Genomic DNA, 25,403 nt, shown 5'->3' with positions numbered 1-25,403 from the left:
AATTAACAAATAAAACAAATTAAATGCAAAATAACATTCCAACAAACCACATGCCACTTGACCCCAAGTCTCACGGTATCATGTATTTCATATGTGTTACCTTTTTTATGTTTTACTAAAATGTTATCTGTCGTCTCCAAATCATATTGTATCGTTTATTCAATTAGTGTCGAGTGTCTTAAAAAGAAACAGATATGCTGTCACACTCATTATTACGTCTTCGTCTATAACAGTAATTCAATAAGAAGGATGATAACGTATGAATAAATGGTTCATTTGTATCGATTATTGTTAGTAATCATCAGTAAATTAGAATCATTTATTCAATCTATTTTTATGATGTATCACAATATATATTTTATTTATTTACTAATATTACATGTATATTGGTGAATAAGGGGAAAGTATAACATTTGTATTCATGATAATTAAAAAATACATTGAAATCAGCTTTATTTACAGAATTTTCACAATGAGCTCAGAAGAAAGAAGGAAACAGCTTAGCGAGGTAAGACACATATCTAGTGGTGTTCGAAACTGTTAATTAATTAATGTCATAAAGATACCTTTTTGATTTCCGATTACACCAAGAATTAGTACAACAACACAAATAATGGCCAATTCAATCATAAGACTTTTTTATCTGATGATGATGATAAAAACACTATTTGAATGTGTTGCATTCAAAGGAATGTTCTTTATCAACCTTAGAAGCAAATACAGTATATGGATTGAAATTTGACCAACACTGTCAAATAAGTACATTAAAAAGAAGAAGATTTAAAATGCTATATTATAATTATGTAAGCTCTACCTTTGGCTGTTTTTGTAAGGTGGTGAAAACTGTCACAGCGGTATAAATAAATTGATAGACAATTATGACACATTTAACTAATTGAGTTCAACCAAAACGATTATCCTCAGCTACCTCATCAAGAACACTCAAATCAACAATTTAAAAGGCCAGGTTGTTTAAATACTTGAGATTGTTATAAAAACGAAAATTATAGCTAAATGTAACCACTATGCCTGAGGAGATTGAAGGTCCCTTGTGCATTACTAAGTCTTGTTGCTGTTCGAACAATTTAATTCAACAGTAAGTCTACCAATTATTAGTACATATTTTATATGTATCAGAGAAAACAAGGATATAAGCATTACATCAAGCTATTATATGTGCAGAAATATATCTATCTCAACAATTTCTTCTTCTGATTACAATTATTTTTCTTCTGATTATTATTCCTTTTTCGCCCAACTTTGACGACGTTTAGCAGCCTTAACCGTAAGACGTGATGTTTTCATGTTTACACTTTATATTGATGTCATAAATATTTATTTCTAACTCACCCTTGGAGTCGAAAAACTGTCGGTTCGGAGAAATCCCTCCGAAACCTAAAAACCTTGTTACGAATCAAGCACCGTAACCGTTAGAGGTCGAAAACAAACTCTAAGGGTGAAATTTGTTCAAGACCGGAACCTGGTTCTCCGATACATTTTGATCGAAAAGATTCAACGATTCACTGGTAGAGTTATACCCCAATAAAAATTAAACGGTGTCGGTTGACCACTAGAACTCAGAAAGTAGACACCTAGGATTTTCATCAATTACCATCATATCATGTGACTTTGAAAATTTCCTCATGTTCAAATTGGTATGTTGACATTGACCTTTGTCCTACCACCTGGTTATGGGATAATCGCAGAAACCGTACTACTTAAAACAGTGTTTAATGGTGGGAAATGTTTGGGTATTTTAAAATGCGCAACTTTGCTACATTTTTATCGATCACATTTGATCTTACTGTAAGGAGCAAAACCCCTGTTCTGTTTCTGAAAAGTAAAATAAAACAGCTTTTACTATATAACAAAAGGTCCTATACTAATGACCTTGACAGATGACAAAATTATTAGTTTTTGACCTTCTGTAAGGGGTGTTTAGTGTGTAATAAAGGTGTTTAAGGTTGACCTTGACCTTGACCATTTGCCTTATTGTTATTGGTTAAAATGGTTAATCTAACAGAAATAGTAAATAGTTTAGAACGAAGAGAATTGACACATTCTTAAGGAGCTTAACACTCGTTTACGGTTTAAGAAAGGGCACAAGGTCCATGGGGTCTTTTTAAATTGATATTGTGGACCAACGACATCCACAAAGGTCACAAGGTTATGTCCTAAATAGATAATTTGTTGTTTTGTCATATTTTTACAGGGGTATGTGTGTTAAGAGCTTGTCAATGCATTTTACGTCTGCTAGAACATATATTTTTATTATTCTTCTGTTTTCGCCAAACTTTGACGAAGTTAGCAGCTTTAATCGTAAGGTTCTGACTGTGTATCGGTGTGATTAATACCTATCCAGAACTCATCCTGTGAGTCGAAAGAAATATTGTCGGTTCGGAGTAATACCTCTTAAACATAAAAACCTTGTTATCTTTCAAAAACCGTAACCTTAATAGATAGACAAAAAATGCTCTGGACCAGACCCAGGTTTTTCATAACATTTGGATCGTAAAGATTCAACGACTCATTTGTAGGGTTGTGTCCTTTTGGAAATTAACCGGCGTCGGTTTGCCACTTAAACTCAGAAACAGTAAGTCGTTGTCACCTAGAATCTTCACCAATGATCATCAATTGTTTGACTTTGAAAATGCCTCAAAGTTAAATTTGTATGGTGTTACACCTTGTTTTTGGAAATCTCAGAAACCATTATACCTAAAGAAGTTTTGAATAGTGGAAAATGTTCGTGACATTAAGGCGCAACTTTATTACGTTTATTAAGCTCTGTTTTAGGTTTCTGAAAGACAAAATCTATATAACCAGATGTCCTAGACCCATGAGGTCTTCATGTTACATAATGGACCAATGACCATGACAAAGATTACAAGTTCAAAGGTCAAAATCGATTATATTTACATAAAAAAAAGTGAAAAATGTTGAGGTAAATACGGTTTCTGAAAAGACAAAACAAGCTTAAACTCCTGAACCAAATGTTCTGAACTAATGAGGTCTTTTACATTGACCACTTTGAGCAATGACCTTGACAAATGTCATAACGGCTAAAGTCAAGGTCATTTCCTAAATAGAAAAAATTGTTGTTTCAGGTGTATGTGTGTTTAGGGCTGGTGAATGCAGTCTACGTCTAATAGAGATTTCCAATAAAATGACATACGTACCTAACTCGACGTACGCACGTAACGGGACCGGTTATTGCTAACCAATTAATTTTGTTAAATGCGTTACTCAAGTTTTAACTAAGTATTCCTAAACTATGAAACCCATTCATAATAAATTTTATCAAAATCAAATATTTCTAAGATGCTGAAATACGAAAGAAATCATGATTTCTATATATCACGTGATTATTGATATTCCCGCCTAAACTTCACTGTCATAAGACCACGTATATATACGTATCTTTATCTATCATACGATTTTTTATGTTTTATAATATTTAATTTCCGTGGGTATTTAATAATTAAATAATTTGATAATTTATTAACATTTTGTCGTAATTTCAATAAAAAATGAGCTCAAAATGTTAATCAGAACGTGTCTCAGTTAAAGTTAAAAACTGGGATTGCATCATACTTTATTAAGTATCATTTCAAACGTTCTCTCCCTCTGCACTTTATCTCCTCAATTTACAATCTTCTAAAAATAAATTCAACAGGGAAAACGTACGTCAACGGGAAGTGAATATTAAAAAAAAACAATTACAGGTCATGAACTTCTTTAAATTTTAGTAGTTGACATATTCTTTTCTTTCAAATGAAAGTCAACGAACATTAAAAAAGAAAAAATGTAGTTGATAATGATGTGTGTAAATACATGTGTAGACCAATTCATTAGATTGTAATTCAGAAGGTGTACTTGATTATCAATTTATATAATTATGACTAATAACCTACATTGACCACTGTGGATAGTAAACTATCAACTTAGTATAGTAATTTGCTAAAAAAAAAAGCAAGTATTTCCAATTAAAAGTGGATGAGAATGTCAATTTACATAGCTGTTAAATTTTTGAGACAACTATAATGTCACTTCAATCTTTATGGGAATTTTCTTTTACTCGTATTTATTCAATTAGAAGTAGATTCTAAAGCTACAGTTGTATCGCATATATTGATTGAGTAAGCGAAACTTTTAAGTTTCAACTTTTGTCTCGCTTTGGAGGTATATATATATAAAAGTGACAACTATGCGACAGATCCAATGACAGGATCACCAGTGAAGGTGTTACACGACTGAAGAAAAAAAAAATTAATATTCATAATTATAAACTTGTATATGGGATTGACTGGTAGCAAGCTAGCCCCGAATAGAAATTCAATTATTCTGTTGGACCCCCTGATTGAATGACTTTAAGACTGCATTTTTCGGCTTCTCCACCAAGCATGATGCATTCACGAACAAGAGCAGGTATTGGTTTACTCGTGAAAAGACAAGTGTTTCTTTAAAGTGGTTAGCTTGCATATGAAAATGCTACTCTTTATTGTCGGGCATGTTTAAAAAGGTATATGTATTTATCATTATAATAATTTTCATCATCCTCAATATATATGTAATATTTACCGCTGGATATAAGACATACATCAGTATCATCATCATCATACGTGCTATAGCTTGAGGCATAATCTTCGTCGTAAGTACATGTATTATATATAGCTTGAGGCTTCTTCGTCGTAAGTATAACGTGAGGTTTAATTCTTGTTTTATATTTCAGCCGGTTTATGTCGAGAACTTATTTTACGCATTCATATCTATGATACATAGTTTTTATAAATATCCACGTTATAGCAAATCATGATCACAAATAAAACGGATAGATAGGGATTGACTCGTGAGACTGAAACGAAGCATAAAAACAGCTAGCCATTTCTAGTACTTCCAAATACTAGTCAGCTCCAATTGCCGAAATGATAGTATCCACAGCTGCTGAACACTATCTTTAAAACAACTACAACTAATAAATAAAGAATAATTATCCCGTTTATAATATTGATTTCGTACTGTTACACCATTGTCCTAGTACGGATGTGACTGTTCCAAGTCAGAAAATTTTAATTCAGTGCTTATCGTTTGTTGTTATATTTTTTTTTTAAGACTAATTTGCCTGTTAGTTTTTGTTGTTTTACATTTGTCATTTTGAAGCCTCTTATAGCTGACTATGCTGTATGGGCTTTGCTAATTGTTGAGACCTCTTCGTTGGACTATAGTTGTTAAAATTTCTGTGTCATTTGTTCTCTTGAGAAGAGTTGTCTCATTGAAAATCATACTACACCTTGATTTTTGTATATATCACAAATTAAGAATAAAAAATTCATAGACACTCTAGAAAAGCGAGACCTTTTGTCATGTCAAAATTACAGAGTATCTACATGTAGGATCATTAGTGGTCATAATTGTATAGCAGATTTTAAGTAGTGCCCATGTGTCCATTATATTACACGTCAGTATCACATTTCTGTATTCAGTAAGCGGTATGGGCTTTGCTCATTGTTGAAGGCCGTACGGTGACCTATATTTGTTAATGTTTGTGTCATTTTGGTTTTTTGTGGGTAGTTGTCTCATTTGCAGTTATACCACATCTTCTTTTTTATATATACTAAATCACGGGAAAAAAGACTAATTCAGTTCGTAGTCTTAAACTTTTAAATCAAATACGAGATGCCTAATGTTCAGACATTGTTGTTTTTAAAAGTATTTATCAAAGTCAAACGACAATCATTTACGGTTTTTTTCTCGTGCAATACAGTTCGTGATTATGGCCGGATCCAAGATATTTGAAAGAGGGTGACTGACGAGCGAAGCGATGCAAAAAAACAATTTGGACAATTATACGCTAAAATGATATTGTGGAAAACATGAGATTTTAAAACTTATTTAACGATCGAAAAGGGAGTATCCCCGAATGCAAGTTTAGGTATACTTAAACAAAGACGAGAAAGTAATTTTGAAAAATATATCATTGATATGAATTTCTGCCCACATCAAATTATCTTCAATTAAATTATAGAAAAATATTATTTTGTTTTAAAAGTCGAGTACACCTTTTACATTCGGGTGTGTTGGAATTTTCTTTAAACGTTAAATCTTTTTAAAACAATAAAGAGGCAACCTTCTCGCTTCGGAATTCGTTATTTTAATATTAGTATGCTAAATGTCGTCTTGGTAGTTTTTAAAATTCATAATGTGAGAAGAGCTAAAATATGGGTAAAGTGAAACGACAAGAAATGATGGGTGTGTTTGATTACAAGTTGCGAATCTACTTGTTCCATTATAGTATTTATGTCAATAAAATCATTCAAAGTTTAATGACAAAATATACAAAGAGTAAAGAAAAACAGTTGGAGTTGAATTTTACTGAAGACATATTCAAGCAACAATGCGTGTTCAAAGAGCAAAACATGCAAGCAGTGTATGCTCCCCTCCGTCATGTTTCAATGCAGTAGGACGACACACGTTGAGTTAGGTCGGTTATGTCAAGTAAAATGATTTTATTGGAAATCTCTAATAAAACGTATAGTTTATATAATTTACATTACGAAAAGAAAAGACTTCTAAAATGTTTAGGAACAATTGACATTTTGATTAAAATCTATATTCCGTAAACAGATTGAAAACATTCTGCTTTTTTTCAATTAATAATATATTTATCCATGCTGAAGTTACTGCTTAAGAAACACGCCGCTAGATAGCCAATATAGAATTGAGAATTGAATTGGGGAATGTGTCAAAGAGACATAACTACAAACGGAAGCAAATCAAACAAATTCAGAAAAGTACACTACTTATCAATGTCCATTTTACAACTTGTTGAATTCTTGAAACACAAATAAATGTTTATCCCTTGACATACATATAAAACCTACCGTGTTTGCCATAACCTTTCGAAATTTGAATTCAACTGTCTATTCGTATCAAATTTGTTTTTTTAACTGTTGATGAAGCGTCATTGATGTATCATATATGAGCCAGTTCATGCGAAAAGGTACAAAAGTCCTTAAAGGTGCTATGGGAGTCTCAAATAAAAATGATAAAATTTGTTCATACTTTGCCAAAACGCAGTATCTATTGATATATGTTGAAATATATAATAAAAATGATAGGTCACCGCGTATTTTTTCAAGCTACAGGACGCAACAAAATGACACATTTTGTAAGGATTATACACTCGTCAGGAAAAAACACCATTTTGTGGTTAGAAACTAAACAAATTAATAGAATTGTTAAATACTTAAGGACAAGATAACTTTCAGACAAGGCTTTGAGAATTTCTAAAGAAACGGTAGGGTCACCATGAGTGTTTTCCGGCTTAAATACAAAATAGGAAAATTCCATGTAGAATCCTTCAGAAAATGCACTATTTTAGAGGTACCTCCCCTTAAAATGCCAATTTAAAAAAAATAATAACAAACAAAAATAATCAACATTTGCAAAAATATTAATATGTATAAGTTCTTATAAATTGATTCTTTAAATGAAAATTAAATATCTGCATTCCTGCATCAAGTTTTGCTAATTGGATAGAAAATCTGGTTCACTGTTTTTTTACAACCCAAGATGGAGAAAGACACCCATATCACCTTAACATGTTATAAGAGTTTGTTAGAACATTTTTGAAAACTGATTTTATACGAAAAAAAATACATGTTAACATTCATAAAATTGTCAATTATATCCCGAATTTGTCAATTAAAACAGAAAAAGATGTAGAAATATCTGATTTTGGGGTATTTGAGCAAGTGTTAAAATCATTTGTTCCCCTGACTAATGCTATACATACCAACAATGTTTACACTATAGAGATAAAAAGTCAATAATTTTCATCAGTTCTACAGATTAAAATAAAACAAAACAACAATTAAAGATGAGGGAAATACAAAAAAAATATGTCATCTTGTGTTTTAGAAGTCGATATTTAAGTTGAATTAAGTTATTGAATATTATAAGAATCAACCGTCCATGCACTCAATTCCAACCGTTGCCTGGTTTTATTACATCGATATCAATTCCCAAAGTTACATTTTGTAACATTGTCAATTGTCAAATTAAGACATTTAAACTTTACTTTGAAAATGATTGAAATATATTAATTTTGCATTAAAAAATTCAATAAAACATAAATCGCGGGGAAAATGGAAGAGGGAGGGGGGGTCAGCACTTGAAAGCACTTTTTATAACTTCATACTTTTTTCGTTTTTGTACCTTTAAGCATGGGCTTGCTCGTATATATTCTTAAGAAAACTGTTGAAATCATAGTTCATAAAGATATAGATTACGTGTGTAAGCACTAGATTTAATTTCGATGTCTACTTATAAAGAACCTTTCAAATGTAGAGCGTGTACCAAGTTGAGGATGCTATAGATCGAAATTATTTGTCCCATGACACTTATGACTGCCTTATGCTGTTGATAATTGCTATATGCAGTGGTCAAAGCATTATATGCAGTGGACAACGATTGAAATCGTTATCAGGGCAAAAACAAACCTGCTATTGTCTGCAGATTGGACAGACATTACTCTACTGATTTATGTGTTAAGTTATATTTAATTAAAGAAATACGACTGCATAATGCAAGTTAACTGTTATGAATAATACTGCTGAAATATTGAATGACATTTATATATAATGTATGCCTCGAGTTCATTTGATATTAACAGCCAAATTTATATGCCACATTTATTATTTTGTCAATATTATATGCCGTTTTCATGTATACGTTCGACTCAGATCGACCTTCATCACCAACCTGATCGAGGTCCGTTTTTCAAATAATAAGGTGCCCCAACTGTATACCAAAACTATTACTGAGAGTGTCTTTATCCCAAATTCACGATTCGGTTTAGATGTTATATGTGTTATTCTCGTGGGATTTTGTCTGATGCTTGGTCCGTTTCTGTGTGTGTTGCGTTTCGGTGTTGTGTCATTGTTCTCCTTTTATATTTAATGCGTTTCCCTCGGTTTTAGTTTGTTACTCCGATTTTGTTTTTGTCCCTGGGTTTATGAGTTTGAACAGCGGTATACTACTGTTGCCTTTATTCGTCGTTTCGATGTTTTATATGATTTGATCATTTGTTACCACGTTGATGTTGTTGGTGGTTTTTTTATTTTCTCTGAGATGACATTTTGTTTTTGTAAACTGCTGTTGAAATATACATTTTTTCGTTTAATATTATAAATATATCACAATGGCTTCTGAAAAGGAATAACAAAGGATATTACATCCCGTAGCAAATGATTAAATAAAGCAAATCGGAAAAAAACAGGAATAAATAAAAACAGGAAACCACCAACAGCGGATTCAGCACTTTAACAGAACTATTTTGCGTACATGAATTACGTAGATCCACTCAATCTACGCACGATGTTTCATTCTTTTCAGAGAAAAAGAAATCTCGATACGCGTCAATGCATGGTATCTACGTTCTTTTGTACTCATGATGTTTATATTGTACATTTCTATTATTCATAACTGAAGATATCGGTAAAAGAAAACAGTATGTCAATACCAAACATGTGATACGCCTTTTAATTATGTTATATGTATTCTAATTAAAACAGTTATGAATAAAACTTATCTTGTGGTACAGGATCTTATATATGCTGCTCAGTATGGAGACAAGGCGAAACTAGAAAAATGTATAAAAGGAGGAGCTAACATCAACCATCAAGACTCGGTGAGTTTTATGAATAATACAAATAAGTAGTATTGCACTTCATTTGGCTGCATATAAGAGGCACACTGAAATCGTTCAATACCTAATAAACGGTTGTATTAATCTAAATTTACAGAATGAATGATTAATAACACCATGATATTTCTAACCACATGTCAATGTTTGATATGTCATAATCAGTACTTACTTGTTCTTAATTATTCTTTAATATGCATTTTGGAAATTAATGTCTTTTCAGTAAGACTGGACGTCAAAATGTACAACCACAATCTATTGCAAACTTTGGCAAAAAGTGTAAAATTGTGCACATTCGAAAAATAATTAATTGTGTCTATTCTTACCAAGAAAAAAACTACTAAACGTAGTTTAAATGGACAGATAGTTGACTAATTAGCTGTAGTTTAAACAACAATATGTTCTAGCAAAAAAGTAAATTTATTAAGTATATAACTTAACAAAGGGATTGGTCATATATATCTATGAGAGCATTTTGTTTTTTATACTTAACATTATCAGTCAATCGGTTAATTTTTCTATTCATTGGATGCATACTTTCAGTAATTTAAGCCACAAAAAAGGCTAGGTGTTTTAGTATCTTTATACAATTCATGCAACATATGTTTTCTTTAGGTAAGTCTTATTCAGGGACAATATAATGGCTTGTTTATGTTGCTCATGTTGACAATTAGAAATTAACTAACTTCATTTGTGACACAAATATACCCATAACGGTCTAACAAATCATGGTGAAATCTGAAAAATATTTTAAAGGGACGGTTTCAACTTTACCTTTGTTTACGCTAACATCTTTGAAATCATTCACTGAGAGTAATCGTAACATAAAATATCAACTCGTACCCTTAAGGTTAGTCATGTATGTGGTCCAATGTAGACGTGTATATGTACGCTTTACATTTGTCATTTTAACCTGCCCTACAAATTTAAAAGTTGATTGTTTTGAAACATGTCATACATTTCTTTTGAGGTCACTTTTTAAAAATCATTTTCTTAATGAAATTTGACCTTCATTATATTTATGCGGATTTCACAAGGATATTCAAATAATAATAATTTGTTTGTGTTCAAAAAGATTTACTTTATCAACAGTTTGACTAAATAAAAGTATTTGCATTTGCTTGTTTGAGAAAAACATATTTCAATTTCATTCTAAAAGCAAATATTGACATTGCTGACCTGAAGCATTTTTCAATTTGACTTCGAAAATTTAAAAATTAAAAATGCTTTAACCTGCTTACGTTGAGCATTTTTTGTTTTGACTTTTAATATTGAAATTTAAAAAAATTAAAAATGCTCTAACAAACAGTATTTTTCTTTTTTCTTTGCAATTTTAAAATTTGAAAATGATCCAACCTGCATATTTTTTTTAATCTAAAATGAGTAGAGCGAAAAGAAATTTGTCTTAATATATGAGTTTTAAATTTTCAAATTGTTGACACTATTTTAAATAGTTCACGATTTCTTTTTTTCTTTTTTCTTTGGTTTAAGCAAAATATCTTGCTGAACTTGTTAATATGTATACGTGTGCACTGTGCGTGGTATCAAGTAATTCCGAACATGAGTAGTATACTGAAAAGTACCGAAATGACCACAAAGATGTGAACTTTTATTAATAAGTTTACCCGAAAAACACACGACTGTATACGTATACATTGGCTAGAGGTATATGGGGAGGGTTGAGATCTCAAAAACATGTTTAACCTCTCCGCATATAAACCTGTCTAGTTGTAATTTTAAGAAAAATTAAAGATGAAGTTATGACAGATTCAGGAATATTTGTCGAATGTCTAGATTATTGTTAACTTTTTCTTCAATACACAGTAAAATATTTTGTCCTATATCACTCATTTGTCTTGTCACCAAGGAATCCAAAACCTCATATTAGGCAATTTATCAAAATTCAAGCAGATTATAGATGTCTTTTCTTACGAATGAAATAAATACAATGAGTTTACATATGATATACTGACAGTAATCGAAACATAAAGTATCAACGCATACCCAAAGTAATGTATCCATGTGGTCCAACATCAATATACACCTATTTAGTCGGATATTTAAAAGAAAAATGGATAAAGTTATGTCAGATTAAGGATTATTTGTCGGATGTTGAGACTACTTGTTAATATTTTTTTTCAATATAAAGTACACTTTTGGCCCATATACGTCACTAGAATACGTCAATCAAATAATTACAATGCTGAATATAAGGTAGAATCAATCTGCCATTCAAAAAATGAATTACTTGAACAGGATCTAGATGAGCTATCACTCTTTCTGGCGTATATTGTTACTTTTTAATTAATGCTTTTCGAGTTGTATTTTATGTCTTCGATGGTATCACCAGCCGAGTAGTCAGCACTTTGGTTTTGACAAGAATATCAATGATGTGCTCATATTTATAAATTTGCTGTTTACAATACTTTGATTTTTTTTCCCCAAAAATAAGGATCTTCTGATCCAAGGCATACATGTAGATTACCTTAGCAGTATTTGGCTTTAAGAATTTTGTATCCTCAATGCTCTTCAACTTCGTATTTGTTTGGCTTTCTTGTGTTTCTATATGAGCGTCACTGGTGAGTCTGATGTAGACAAAACGCGCGTCTGGCGTACTAAATTATGATCCTGGTACCTTTGCTTACTATCTACTTGCAACAATGAACGAGACACTACGGTTAATCAAGTTAGTTGTTGATATCAGCTGCGTCCTTTTGTTTATTCTTTAGTTTTCTATGTTGTGTCATGTGTACTATTGTTTTTCTGTTTGTCTTTTTCATTTTTAGCCATGGCGTTGTCAGTTTGTTTTGGAATTACGAGTTTGACTGTCCCTTTGGTGTCTTTCGTCCCTCTTTTATCATAAAATGTTATATTAACATTGATATAAGGCTCTAAAGACCTTAACATAGTACTGCACGTCACGATGTTCCATTGAAAGAACAATCTGAAATATCAAGGTTGCTAATCGGCGCAGGTATTAGTCAAATTTATATTTTTTTGTTCAATCCAAAACATTGCAGAAAGAAATATTTTGTAAACAGATTGATATGGCCTACTTTTTGTAATATTGATGATTTGTTTCCTATGTTTAAATTTTTATTGTTGGCTAACTTTTAACTGTAAATATACTCTGTTTATGTTTCTTGTTTTAATTTATCTTAATCGATTAACGACATTTGAATGCGTATCACAAAGTGTCACCTTACTATTATTAACAAATAAAAATTTGATAGCAATTATCATTCGGTATATTTATTTGATTATTATATCGGCTACAAGGTCGACGTGCCACGAGTAATGCGATTATAATTGGGCATGCGTTAGTTTCTATACTAGCTGAGTTCTTTATCATTCAGTATTATGTTAACACTGCTACATGTAAGTGTTTATGTTACAGGATAATGATACTGTTCTTCACTTGGCTGTATATAAAGGGCAAACTGAAATCATAAGTTTGCTAATTGACCATGGTATCAATATAAATTTACAGAATAAGGTAAGTGGATGATTGTTCACATTGATTTCACCAATCATATGTCACTGCTTGATATTAAATTATCAATACAATGTGACTGCACTCAAGGTGCATTTCGGAAATTATTGTCTGGTCAGTAATTCTGGACGTCAAAATGTACAATCACAATATTAGACACACTCTGACAATCTTATTAAACCGTATACATTCGATAAGGAATTAATTGCGGCTATTCTCAAAAAAAGAAAATTAAACATACTTAACTTCATAGTTCAAAGAAGATTTTTAACTGTATTTGCAGACATTTGACGAATAAACTGAGGGTTTAAAAGGCACATGTCCTAACAAAAAAAGTCAAATAATAAAAATACCGAACCCAAAGGATTTAGCAAAACAGCGATTGCTTCTATATATCTATAATAGCATATTTTATGAAATAACTAGAAATTATCAGTCAATTTGTGAATTTGTTTATTTGTGCATACAAATTTTCAACATTCAAACCCTAAATTGGTAATTTTAAGGATATTTTACGGTTTTTGGTTATTATCTTGAATATTATTATAGATGGAGATAAACTGTAAACAGCAATAATGTTCAGCAAAGTAAGAATTACAAATAAGTCAAATGTACCAAAATGGTCAATTGACCCCTTTAGGAGTTCTTGCCCTTTATAGTCAATTTTTAACCTTTTTTCGTAAATCTCCATGATCTTTTACAAAAATCTTTTATTCTGAAACTACCAGGCCAAATTAATTCAAACGTGGCTCATCATTGATGTATTTAGTTAAAAAATTGTGTTCTTTGACCCGGCCAACCAACCAAGATGGCTGCCACGGTTAGATATAGAACATGGAGGTTAAATGCAGTTTTTGGTTATTACTCAAAACCAAAGTATTTAGAGCAAATCTTACAATGGGTACAAATGTTTATCTGGTCAAGATCTATCTGCCCTGCAATTTTAAGATGAATGGGACAACCCGTTGTTGGATTGCTGCCCCTGAATTGGTAATTTTAAGGAAATTTTGCTGTTTTTGGATATTATCTTGAATATTATTATGAATAGAGATAAACTGTAAACAGCAAAAATGTTCAGCAACGTAAGATTCACAAATAAGTCAAGGAACCAAAATGGTAAGTTGACCCCTTTAGGAGTTATTGTCCTTTATAGTAAATATTTAACCATTTTTCATAAATCTTCGTTAACTTTTACAAAAACTTCTTCTCTAAAACTACTAGGCCAAATTTTACCAAACATAGCCAGAATCAGTATTAGGCTAACTTGTTTAAAATTTGTGTTTTGTGACCGGGCAAACCTACCAAGATGGCCGCTACTGTAAAAATAGAACAAAGTGGTAAAATGCAGTTTTTGGCTTATTACTCAAAAACCAGAGGATTAAGAGCAAATCTGACAAGGTAAAATTGTTTATCTGGTCAAGATCTATCTGCCCTAAAAGTTTAAGACGAATCGAACAATTTGTTGTTAGGTTGCTGCCCCTAAATTGGTAATTTTATGGAAATTTTGCTGTTTTGGGTTATTATCTTGAATATTATTATAGATAGAGATAAACTGTAAACAGCAATAATGTACAGCAATTTAAGACTCAAAAATAATTCAAAATGACCAAAATGGTCAATTGACCCCCTAAGAAGTTATTGTCCTTTATAATCAATTTTTAACATTTTTCATAAAATTTGACAAATCAGCCTTTTATTTTTGATGAAAGATGATAAAATATTTGTAAAATAATATTGAAACATAGTTTATGATCACATTGGCATTTTAACGAACACTTTTAAAAAAAAAAAGATTTACCTTACCACAATTTTAATAACAAAATGAAGTGTTTTTTGTACAAAAAACTGTATTCACAACTTTTACTGTAGTCTAACTTTACACTGTCAGACATTTCAAAATTAATCTTAAGATGATTGTTCACATCATGGTTGATCGTTATACGCCAAAGAATTAGTACTTTATGCGCAGCCTCCATTCAAACGGTTAACCGCGACTTAACGTCTTCTGATTCCTGCCATCAATCGACTAATGTGTTGCTTAGGTAGCAGCAACTATTTCTGATGAAGGGCATTGTTTATTTCATCACGTGTTTGGATTGGGGTGTCCTTTCGCGCACATTACGCCCAAAAGTGTCCCGTATATGCTCGATATGGTTCAAATCTGGGCTACGATAGGGCCAAGGAAGATAAAACGAACTCCATTGGAACAATGGATCTTCCTCCACGATGCCAATTTCCAACTTTGGCGAGCTCTGCACTACATTAGATACGGACAACTGTGTGTCTGTTCGTAAACAAAGGTCCCCAAAATGGTCTTATCGCACGATAACCAGTAGCGATGTGTCGATCTCGAACACATTTTGTTAAAAGGCTCCTGTATGCCTGCCACTATCTTTTTAAAATTGTATTGTATGCAATGGGTTTCATTCTGACAACGCTATGCTATGCTTGATTTTTCCCTAGCAGATGGCATAGGGGGCCTTTTTGATCTCGGATAGTCTTTAACATCCTTTTTGCCCAATTTTTATTCTTAAAAAGACTTACAATGTAATGATGATGACGAACAATACGTGTGGTTGTCACAGCGACATTCCTGCTTCTTTCATGCTGATAATCTGCCATCTTGCTGCGGTTTAGAGTTGTAGAGAACACATTGCAAGATGTCAATCACATAAATTTATAAACTTGGTTATATAAAGTGTTGAAAACAATGAGGATAAAAACACCTGTTTTGCTGTTCACGGGTTCAGTAGTTGCATGTGCAGATTATAACTTTTTCTATATGAGCGTCACTGGTGAGTCTGATGTAGACAAAACGCGCGTCTGGCGTACTAAATTATGATCCTGGTACCTTTGCTTACTATCTACTTGCAACAATGAATGAGACACTACGGTTAATCAAGTTAGTTGTTGATATCAGCTGCGTCCTTTTGTTTATTCTTTAGTTTTCTATGTTGTGTCATGTGTACTATTGTTTCTCTGTTTGTGTTTTTCATTTTTAGCCATGGCGTTGTCAGTTTGTTTTGGAATTACGAGTTTCACTGTCCCTTTGGTGTCTTTTGTCCCTCTTTTATCATAAAATGTTATATTTACATTGATATAAGACTCTAAAGACCTTAACTTAGTACTGCACGTCACGATGTTGCATTGAAAGAACAATCTGAAATATCAAGGTTGCTAATCGGCGCTGGTATTAGTCAAATTTACATTTTTTTGTTCAATCCAAAACATTGCAGAAAGAAATATTTTGTAAACAGATTGATATGGCCTACTTTTTGTTATATTGATGATTTGTTTCCTATGTTTAAATTTTATTGTTGGCTAACTTTCAACTGTAAATATATTCTGTTTATGTTTCTTGTTTCAATTTATCTTAATCGATTAACGACATTTGAATGCGTATCACAAAGTGTCACCTTACTATTATTAACAAATAAAAATTTGATAGCAATTATTATCCGGTATATTTATTTGATTATTATATCGGCTACAAGGTCGACGTGCCACGAGTAATGCGATTATAATTGGGCATGCGTTAGTTTCTATACTAGCTGAGTTCTTTATCATTCAGTATTATGTTAACACTGCTACATGTAAGTGTTTATGTTACAGGATAATGATACTGTTCTTCACTTGGCTGTATATAAAGGGCAAACTGAAATCATAAGTTTGCTAATTGACCATGGTATCAATATAAATTTACAGAATAAGGTAAGTGGATGATTGTTCACATTGATTTCACCAATCATATGTCACTGCTTGATATTGAATTATCAATACAAATGCGACTGCACTCAAGGTGCATTTCTGAAATTATTGTCTGGTCAGTAATTCTGGACGTCAAAATGTACAATCACAATATTAGACAAACTCTGACAATCTTGTTAAACCGTATACATTCGATTAGGAATTAATTGCGTCTATTCTCAAAAAAAGAAAATTAAACATACTTAACTTCATAGTTCAAAGAAGAATTTTAACTGTATTTGCAGACATTTGACGAATAAACTGAGGGTTTAAAAGGCACATGTCCTAACAAAAAAAGTCAAATAATAAAAATACCGAACCCAAAGGATTTAGCAAAACAGGGATTGCTTCTATATATCTATAATAGCATATTTTATAAAATAACTAGAAATTATCAGTCAATTTGTGAATTTGTTTATTTGTGCATACAGATTTTCAACATTCAAACCCTAAATTGGTAATTTTAAGGATATTTTACGGTTTTTGGTTATCATCTTGAATATTATTATAGATGGAGATAAACTGTAAACAGCAATAATGTTCAGCAAAGTAAGAATTACAAATAAGTCAAATGTACCAAAATGGTCAATTGACCCCTTTAGGAGTTATTGCCCTTTATCGTCATTTTTTAACTTTTTTTCGTAAATCTCCATGATCTTTTACAAAAATCTTTTATTCTGAAACTACCAGGCCAAATTAATCCAAACGTGGCCACATTCATCTTTGATGTATTTAATTTAAAAATTGTGTTCTTTGACCCGGCCAACCAACCAAGATGGCTGCCACGGCTAAATATAGAACATGGAGGTTAAATGCAGTTTTTGGTTATTACTCAAAAACCAAAGTATTTAGAGCAAATCTTACAATGGGTACAATTGTTCATCTGGTCAAGATCTATCTGCCCTACAATTTTAAGATGAATGGGACAACCCGTTGTTGGGTTGCTGCCCCTGAATTGTTAATTTTATGGAAATTTTGCTGTTTTTGGATATTATCTTCAATATTATTATGGATAGAGATAAACTGTAAACAGCAGAAATGTTCAGCAAAGTAAGATTCACAAATAAGTCAACGGAACCAAAATGGTAAGTTGACTCCTTTAGGAGTTATTGTCCTTTATAGTAAATTTTTAACCATTTTTCATAAATCTTCGTTAACTTTTACAAAAACTTCTTCTCTAAAACTACTAGGCCAAATTTTACCAAACATAGCCAGAATCAGTATTATGCTAACTTGTTAAAAATTTGTGTTTTGTGACCGGGCAAACCAACCAAGATGGCCGCTACGGTAAAAATAGAACAAAGTGGTAAAATGCAGTTTTTGGCTTATAACTCCAAAACCAAAGGATAAAGAGCAAATCTGACAAGGTAAAATTGTTTATCTGGTCAAGATCTATCTGCCCTGAAATTTGAAGACGTATCGGACAACTCGTTGTTAGGTTGCTGCCCCTAAATTGTTAATTTTATGGAAATTTTGCTGTTTTGGGTTATTATCTTGAATATTATTATAGATAGAGATAAACTGTAAACAGCAATAATGTACAGCAATTTAAGACTCAAAAATAATTCAAAATGACCAAAATGGTCAATTGACCCCCTAAGAAGTTATTGTCCTTTATAATCAATTTTTAACATTTTTCATAAAATTTGACAAATCAGCCTTTTATTTTTGATGGAAAATGATTTGTAAAATAATATTGAAACATAGTTTATGATCACATTGGCATTTTTACGAACACATTTAAAAAAAAAAAGATTTACCTTACCACAATTTTAATAACAAAATGAAGTGTTTTTTGTACAAAAAACTGTATTCACAACTTTTACTGTTGTCGAACTTTACACTGTCAGACATTTCAAAATTAATCTTAAGATGATTGTTCACATCATGGTTGATCGTTATACGCCAAAGAATTAGAACTTTATGGGCAGCCTCCATTCAAACGGTTAACCGCGACTTAACGTCTTCTGATTCCTGCCATCAATCGACTAATGTGTTGCTTAGGTAGCAGCAACCATTTCTGATGAAAGGCATTGTTTATTTCATCACGTGTTTGGATTGGGTGTCCTTTCGCGCACATTACGCCCAATAGTGTCCCGTATATGCTCGATATGGTTCAAATCCGGGCTACGATAGGACCAAGGAAGATAAAACGAACTCCATTGGAACAATGGATCTTCCTCCACGATGCCAATTTCCAACTTTGGCGAGCTCTGCACTACATTAGATACGGACAACTGTGTGTGTGTTTGTGTTGTTCATTTTGACAAGTGAAAGATACTCGTCGTCATTTGTGACACAAATTACCGATTACGGTCCAACAGGTCGTAATGGTGTCCGAAATATTTTTAAAGGAAGGATTTTGACTTTTCGTTTGTTTATGCAAATCTCGAATGTATACCATGTGTATACTCTGTCAGTAGTCGTAACATAGAATATCAACTTATACCCCAAAATTGTTCATCATTTGATATAATATTAAATTTCACCCATCTTGTCGGAAATCTGAAAAAAATAACGATTGAGTTATGTCAGATGTAGGGATATGTTTCGGATGTTCAGACTACTTCTTGATATTTGTCTTCAATACAGGGTACACTATTTCCCCCCATATCCGTCACATGACTTGTAACCAATGAATTCAATACCTCATATAAGGTGATTAACAAAAATTCAAGCAGATCATACATTCCATTTTTACGATTTTTGACTCAAATAATTGCTATGTTGAATATGAGGTGAAATCAGTGTCTATCTCTAAATAAGTAATTATCTGGAAAAGGATTTCCATAAGCTTTCATTCCTTTTGGCGTACATTGTTAATTTGAAATTAATGCTTTCTCATGTATTTTATTTGGTTTGATATTGTTGAAATTGTATACACATTTCTTACTGGCAACACTAATTTGTATTTACTTAACTGTGTAAATTATGTACTCCTATTGATTCATCAATAACATAATCTCCATATTTGGAATTTGAAATTCCCTTTTGTATCGCCATTTCGGTGTATAAGAATATCCTTTTTCTTCTTTTGTTGGTAAGTGGTGATGATTTGTTTCCTATCTTTATTTTCTATTGTTGATTTACTTTTTGGTTTTAAGATACTCTGTTTATGGTTTTTTTTGTCCCAATTTTTCTAAATCGCTTAACGATATTTGAACATATTTTACAAATTGTTATCTTATAATAATTATCAAGTAAACATTTTATAGCAATTACTATCCGATATATTTATTTGATTATTACATCAGCTACAGGGTCGACTTACCAAGAGTAAATGCGACAATAAGTAGTCATGCGTTAGTTTCTATATCAGCTGCATTCTTTATCATTAAATGTTATGTTAAAACTGCTTAGTTTTTCTTTGTACAGGAGGGTGATACTGCACTTCACTCGGCTGCATTGCACGGGCAAACTGAAATCGTAATGTTGCTAATTGACCATGGTATCAATATAAATTTACAGAATGAGGTAAGTGGATGATTATTTACATTGATTTCACCAACCATATGTCCTTGTTTGATATTAAATGATCAATACTAATTTGACTGCACCCTAGGCGCATTTTGGAAATTATTGTCTGGTCAAATTGTACCATAACAATATTATACAAACTTTGACAATCTTATGAAAACGTATACATTCAAATAGGAATAAATTGCCTCAATTCTCACAAAATGAAAATTAAACATACTTTACTTCATAGTTCAAATGATGAAATTCAACTTTATTCTAAGATATTTGCCGTATTAACTGATTGTTTAAAAGCCTTTTGTCCTAGCAAAAAAAGTAAAATAATAAAAATACCGAAATCAAAGGATTAAGCAACATAGGGATTGCTCCTTTATAGAATATTTTATGAAAGAACTTAAAAAAATATCAGTCAATCTATGAATTTGTTTTAATTTGTATATAAATTTTTAACATTTTAACCCAAAATAAAAGGCTAGTTATTTAAAGTAAGTTAAAGCAACTGATATAAAGATAAGTTTTTTTAGGAACGTAGTATTCGGGGAAAATAGGACGGGCTGTTTTTCTTGTTCATGTTGACAAGTAAAAGATATTCGTCGTCATTTGTGACACAAATTACCCATAACGGTCCAACAAGTCGTGATTGTGTACGTAACATTTTTAAAGGAAGGATTTTGACTTTTCGTTTGTTTATGCCAATCTCGAATGTATACCATGTGTATACTCTGACAGTAATCGTAAAATAGAATATCAACTCATACCCAAACTAGATTCTTCATGTGGTCAAATATCAAATTACACCATTCTTGTCGGAAATCTAAACAGATATATAGGGATTGAGTTATGTCAGATGTAGGAAAACTAATCGAATGTTCAGACTACTTGTTGATATTTTTCTTCAATACAGGGAACACTATTTTCCCCCATTTCCGTCACTTGACTTGTCACCAATGAATTCATTACCTGATATTAGATGATTAACCAAAATTCAACCAGATCATACATTCCCAATAACATAATTGCTATGTTGAATATGAGGTAAAATCAGTGTCTGTCTCTAAATAAAAAAATATCTGAAAAAAAAATGTCGATAAGCTTTCACTCCTTTTGGCGTACATTGTTTCTTTAAAATTAATGCTTTTCTGATGTATATTATTTGGTTTGATATTGTTAAAATTGTATATACATTTCTTACTGGCAACACTTATTTGTATTGACTTAACTGTGTAAATTATATACTCCTGTTGATTACTAATAACATAATCCCCACATTTGGAATTTGAAATTGCCTTTTGTAGCGCCATTTCGGTGTATAAGAAAACCCTTTTCATCTGTTTTTGGTGAGTGGTGATAATTTGTTTCCTATCTTTATTTTCTATTGTTGATTTACTTTTTTGTTTCAAGATCCTCTGTTTCTGTTAGGTTTTTTTTGTATCAATTTTTCATAATCGGTTACAGATATTTGAACATATTTCACAAATGTTCATCTTATTATTATTATCCGGGAAACATTTGATAGCAATTATAATCCGATATATTTATTTGATTATCACATCGGCTACAGGGTCGACGTGCCACGAGTAATGCGACATTAAGTAGTCATGCATTAGTTTTTATATCAGCTGCATGACAAATGTTATGTTTACATTGCTTAGTGATTCATTGAACAGGATGGTTATACTGCACTTCACATGGCTGCATTGAACAGGCGAACTGAAATAGTAAGGTTACTTATTGACCATGGTATCAATATAAATTTACAGAGTAAGGTAAGTGGATAATTAATCACATTGATTTCACCAATCATATGTCACTGTTTGATATTAAATGATCAATACTTATTTGACTGCACTTAAGGTGCTTTTCGGAAATGATTGTATGGTCAGTTATGCCGGACGTCAACATGTACCATCACAATATATTACAAATTTTGACAATCTTGTGAAAACGTATACATTCAAATAGAAATTAATTGCTTCATTCTCACAAAAACAAAATTAAACATACTAAACCTCATAGTTCAAAAGAAGAAATTTAACTTTATTCGCAGATATTTGCCGAATTATCTGATTTTCTAGCAAAAAAAGTTAAAATAATAAAAAGACCGACCTTAAAGGATTTAGCAACATATAGGTATTCTTCTTTATCTCTATGAAAGCATAGTTTATGAAATAACTTGAAATTATCAGTCAATCTGTGAATTTGTTTTATATTTTTGCATACACATTTTCAACAATTAAACCAAAAAATAAAGGATTGTTATTTTAAGCAATTTAATGCAACTGCTGTAACATATAATTTTTTTTTAGGAAGGTAGTTTTTGGGGAAAATAGGACGATGTGGGTTTTTTTTGGTGTTGATCATGTTGACAGGTGAAAGATATTCGTCATCATTTTTGACACAAATTACCCATAACTGTCCAACAAGTCGTGATGGTGTCCTTAACACTTTTAAAGCAAAGACTCAAACTTTACGTGTGTTTATATCAACCTCAAAATTATATCATGAGTATAAACTGACATAAAGTATCAACGCTTATCTAAATTAATGTCTTCATGTGGTCCAACATCAAAATACACCTATCTAGTCGGAAATTTAAAAAAAGATATAGGGATGAAGTGATGTCAGATTAAGGAATATTTATCGGATGTCCAGACTACTAATATTTTTCTTCAATATGGAGTACATTTTTCCCCATATCCGTCACTTGACCTGTCACTTATAAATTCAATACTTCATATTATGTAATTTCCAAACATTCAAGCAGATTATTGATTCCTTTTCTTACGATTTTTCACTCAAATAATTATAATGCTGAATATATTATTACTTTTAATTAAATCAAATGCTTTTCGAGATGTATTTTTTAAAGTTGATATCAAGATTTCTTGTCAATTCAATACATTAAAAAACTAAGAATGCAAAATAGCAATGAACCGTCAAAATTGCATTTGAATTTGAATTATCCGGTTGTAAGTTATGAGGACGTTTGATTATCAAGATCGTAAAACTGATGTACTTTAATTTTTAATTTCAATGCTGAACAACAATTTAAAAAAAAACACCATTGTTAAGTAGGTGCTGATGATTGTTTCTGATCTTTATTTTATATTGGCGATTTATATCTTGGTTTTATTATACACAGTTTCTGTTTGTTGCCTTATTTGTCTCAATCGATTAACGAGATTTTAACATATATAAGAAAATGTCACCGGAATTTGATTAGCAAGTGAAAAAAAACATGAAAAATCGTTAACCAATATAGTTATTTGATTATTACATTGGCATTCGTGTCAACTTTATTTGAAATAACTTTTTGGAATTTTGGATCCTCAATGCTCTGCATCTTCGTATTTGTTTGGCTTTCTATATTTTCTAAATGAGCGTAACTGATGAGTCTTATGTAGACGAAACGCGCGTCTAACGTACAAAAGTTTAATCCTGGTACCTTTGATTGATAACTAATAACACCACTGGGTTGATACCACTGCTGATGGACATTTCATTCCTGAGAGAATTACAAGCCCAGTAGTTAGCACTTTTGGTTTGACATATATATCATTTATGTGGTCATTTTTATAAATTTCCTGTTTACAATACTTTTTTTTCTAAAAACTAAGGATTTTGTTTTATCCCAGGCATTAATTACCAAAGCCGTAATTGGCACACCTTTTGGGAAATTTGTATCCTCAATGCTCGTCAACTTAGTATTTGGTTTGCTTTCTAACTTTCTTATATGAGCGTCGCTGATGAGTCTTATGTATTATTTTATTAACAATGTCATTGTTGAATTACTTTAACTGTTAAGATAATATTTCGTAATCGATTAAAATGATTTGAATATCTAACACAAATGGTGACCTTAGTATCATTAGCAAATGAAAATTGGAGAGCAATTATTGTCCGGTAGAGATGTTTGATTAATGTGCCTGCTACGAGGGTCGATGTGGTACGATAACTACTACACTATGTAGGCGGTAAGTTTTTATATGAGCTGTGTTCTTTATCAATAAATTCAATGTTAACACTGCTATGAGTTTCTTTGTTTAGGATGGTGATACTGCACTTCACTTGTCTCAATCGATTAACGAGGTCTGCACATTTATAAAAAAAGAAATCGCCGTATTATGATTAGCAAGTGATACAATAAAAGAAATGTGATAATGGTATCGGCATCCGTGACAAGATGCAACAATAAATGTGAAACTACGGTGTCTGAGGTTAATTGGTGATATCAGCTGCATCCCTTATCATTAAATGATTTGCTAGCATGGATATTTGTCTCTTTGCACATAATGGTTGTACTGTAAGTCGCGATGCTGCATTGAACAGACAACTGCTATCTCAAAGTTGCTAATCGTTGGTGGTATTAATCTAAACTTACATATTTATGTACAATCCAAAACATATCAGAAGGAAAAAAGTGGTTAACAGATAGATATGGCTTACCTTTTGAAATGGTGATGAAGATTTTCATATTTTTAAGTTTTATTGTTTAATTTCTTTTAACTGTTTAGATTCTCTGTTTCTGTTTCTTGCCTTAATTTTTCTTAATCGGTTATCCCAATTTGTCACCTTATTATAATCACCAAGTGAAATTATTATCCGATATATTAATTTGATTATTATATCATACAGGGTCGACGTACTACGATAAATGCGACATTATGTAGCCATGCGTTAGTTTATATATCAGCTGCTATCTTCATCATTCAATGTAATGTTAACACTGCTTAGTATTCCTTTTTACAGAAAGTTAATACTGCACTTCACAAGGCTGCCTTGAAAGGGCACACTGAAATTTAATATTTAAATTTAAATCTACCTTGATGCTACCTGTACAAAATTGTATTCACCTAATCAAAAGTTTCAGCATGCTTTTTTCCTGAACTTTTTTTTACCTAGGATTATTCTATTGAGAGATTTTTATTTTACTGTCATTCAAAATCTTTTTAGTGATCGCCAAACAAGAAGGACTATATCATA

At 31.5% G+C, this 25,403-nt stretch overlaps 1 protein-coding gene across 1 annotated transcript; it reads left to right on the top strand.

Annotated features, from left to right (window-relative positions):
• Positions 1-472: 472 nt before the first annotated feature.
• LOC134694373 (E3 ubiquitin-protein ligase mib1-like) lies at positions 473-25,223 on the top strand. The gene is made up of 7 exons (XM_063555377.1): positions 473-508; positions 9,602-9,688; positions 13,101-13,199; positions 16,809-16,907; positions 20,319-20,417; positions 22,088-22,186; positions 25,170-25,223. The coding sequence occupies exons 1-7, from the start codon at positions 473-475 to the stop codon at positions 25,221-25,223; spliced, it is 573 nt and encodes a 190-aa protein (XP_063411447.1).
• Positions 25,224-25,403: the final 180 nt, after the last annotated feature.

Source organism: Mytilus trossulus, chromosome 13, assembly GCF_036588685.1.
Source record: "Mytilus trossulus isolate FHL-02 chromosome 13, PNRI_Mtr1.1.1.hap1, whole genome shotgun sequence".
Lineage (NCBI taxonomy): Eukaryota > Metazoa > Mollusca > Bivalvia > Mytilida > Mytilidae > Mytilus > Mytilus trossulus.
This window is presented reverse-complemented; position numbering and strand designations above follow the sequence as displayed.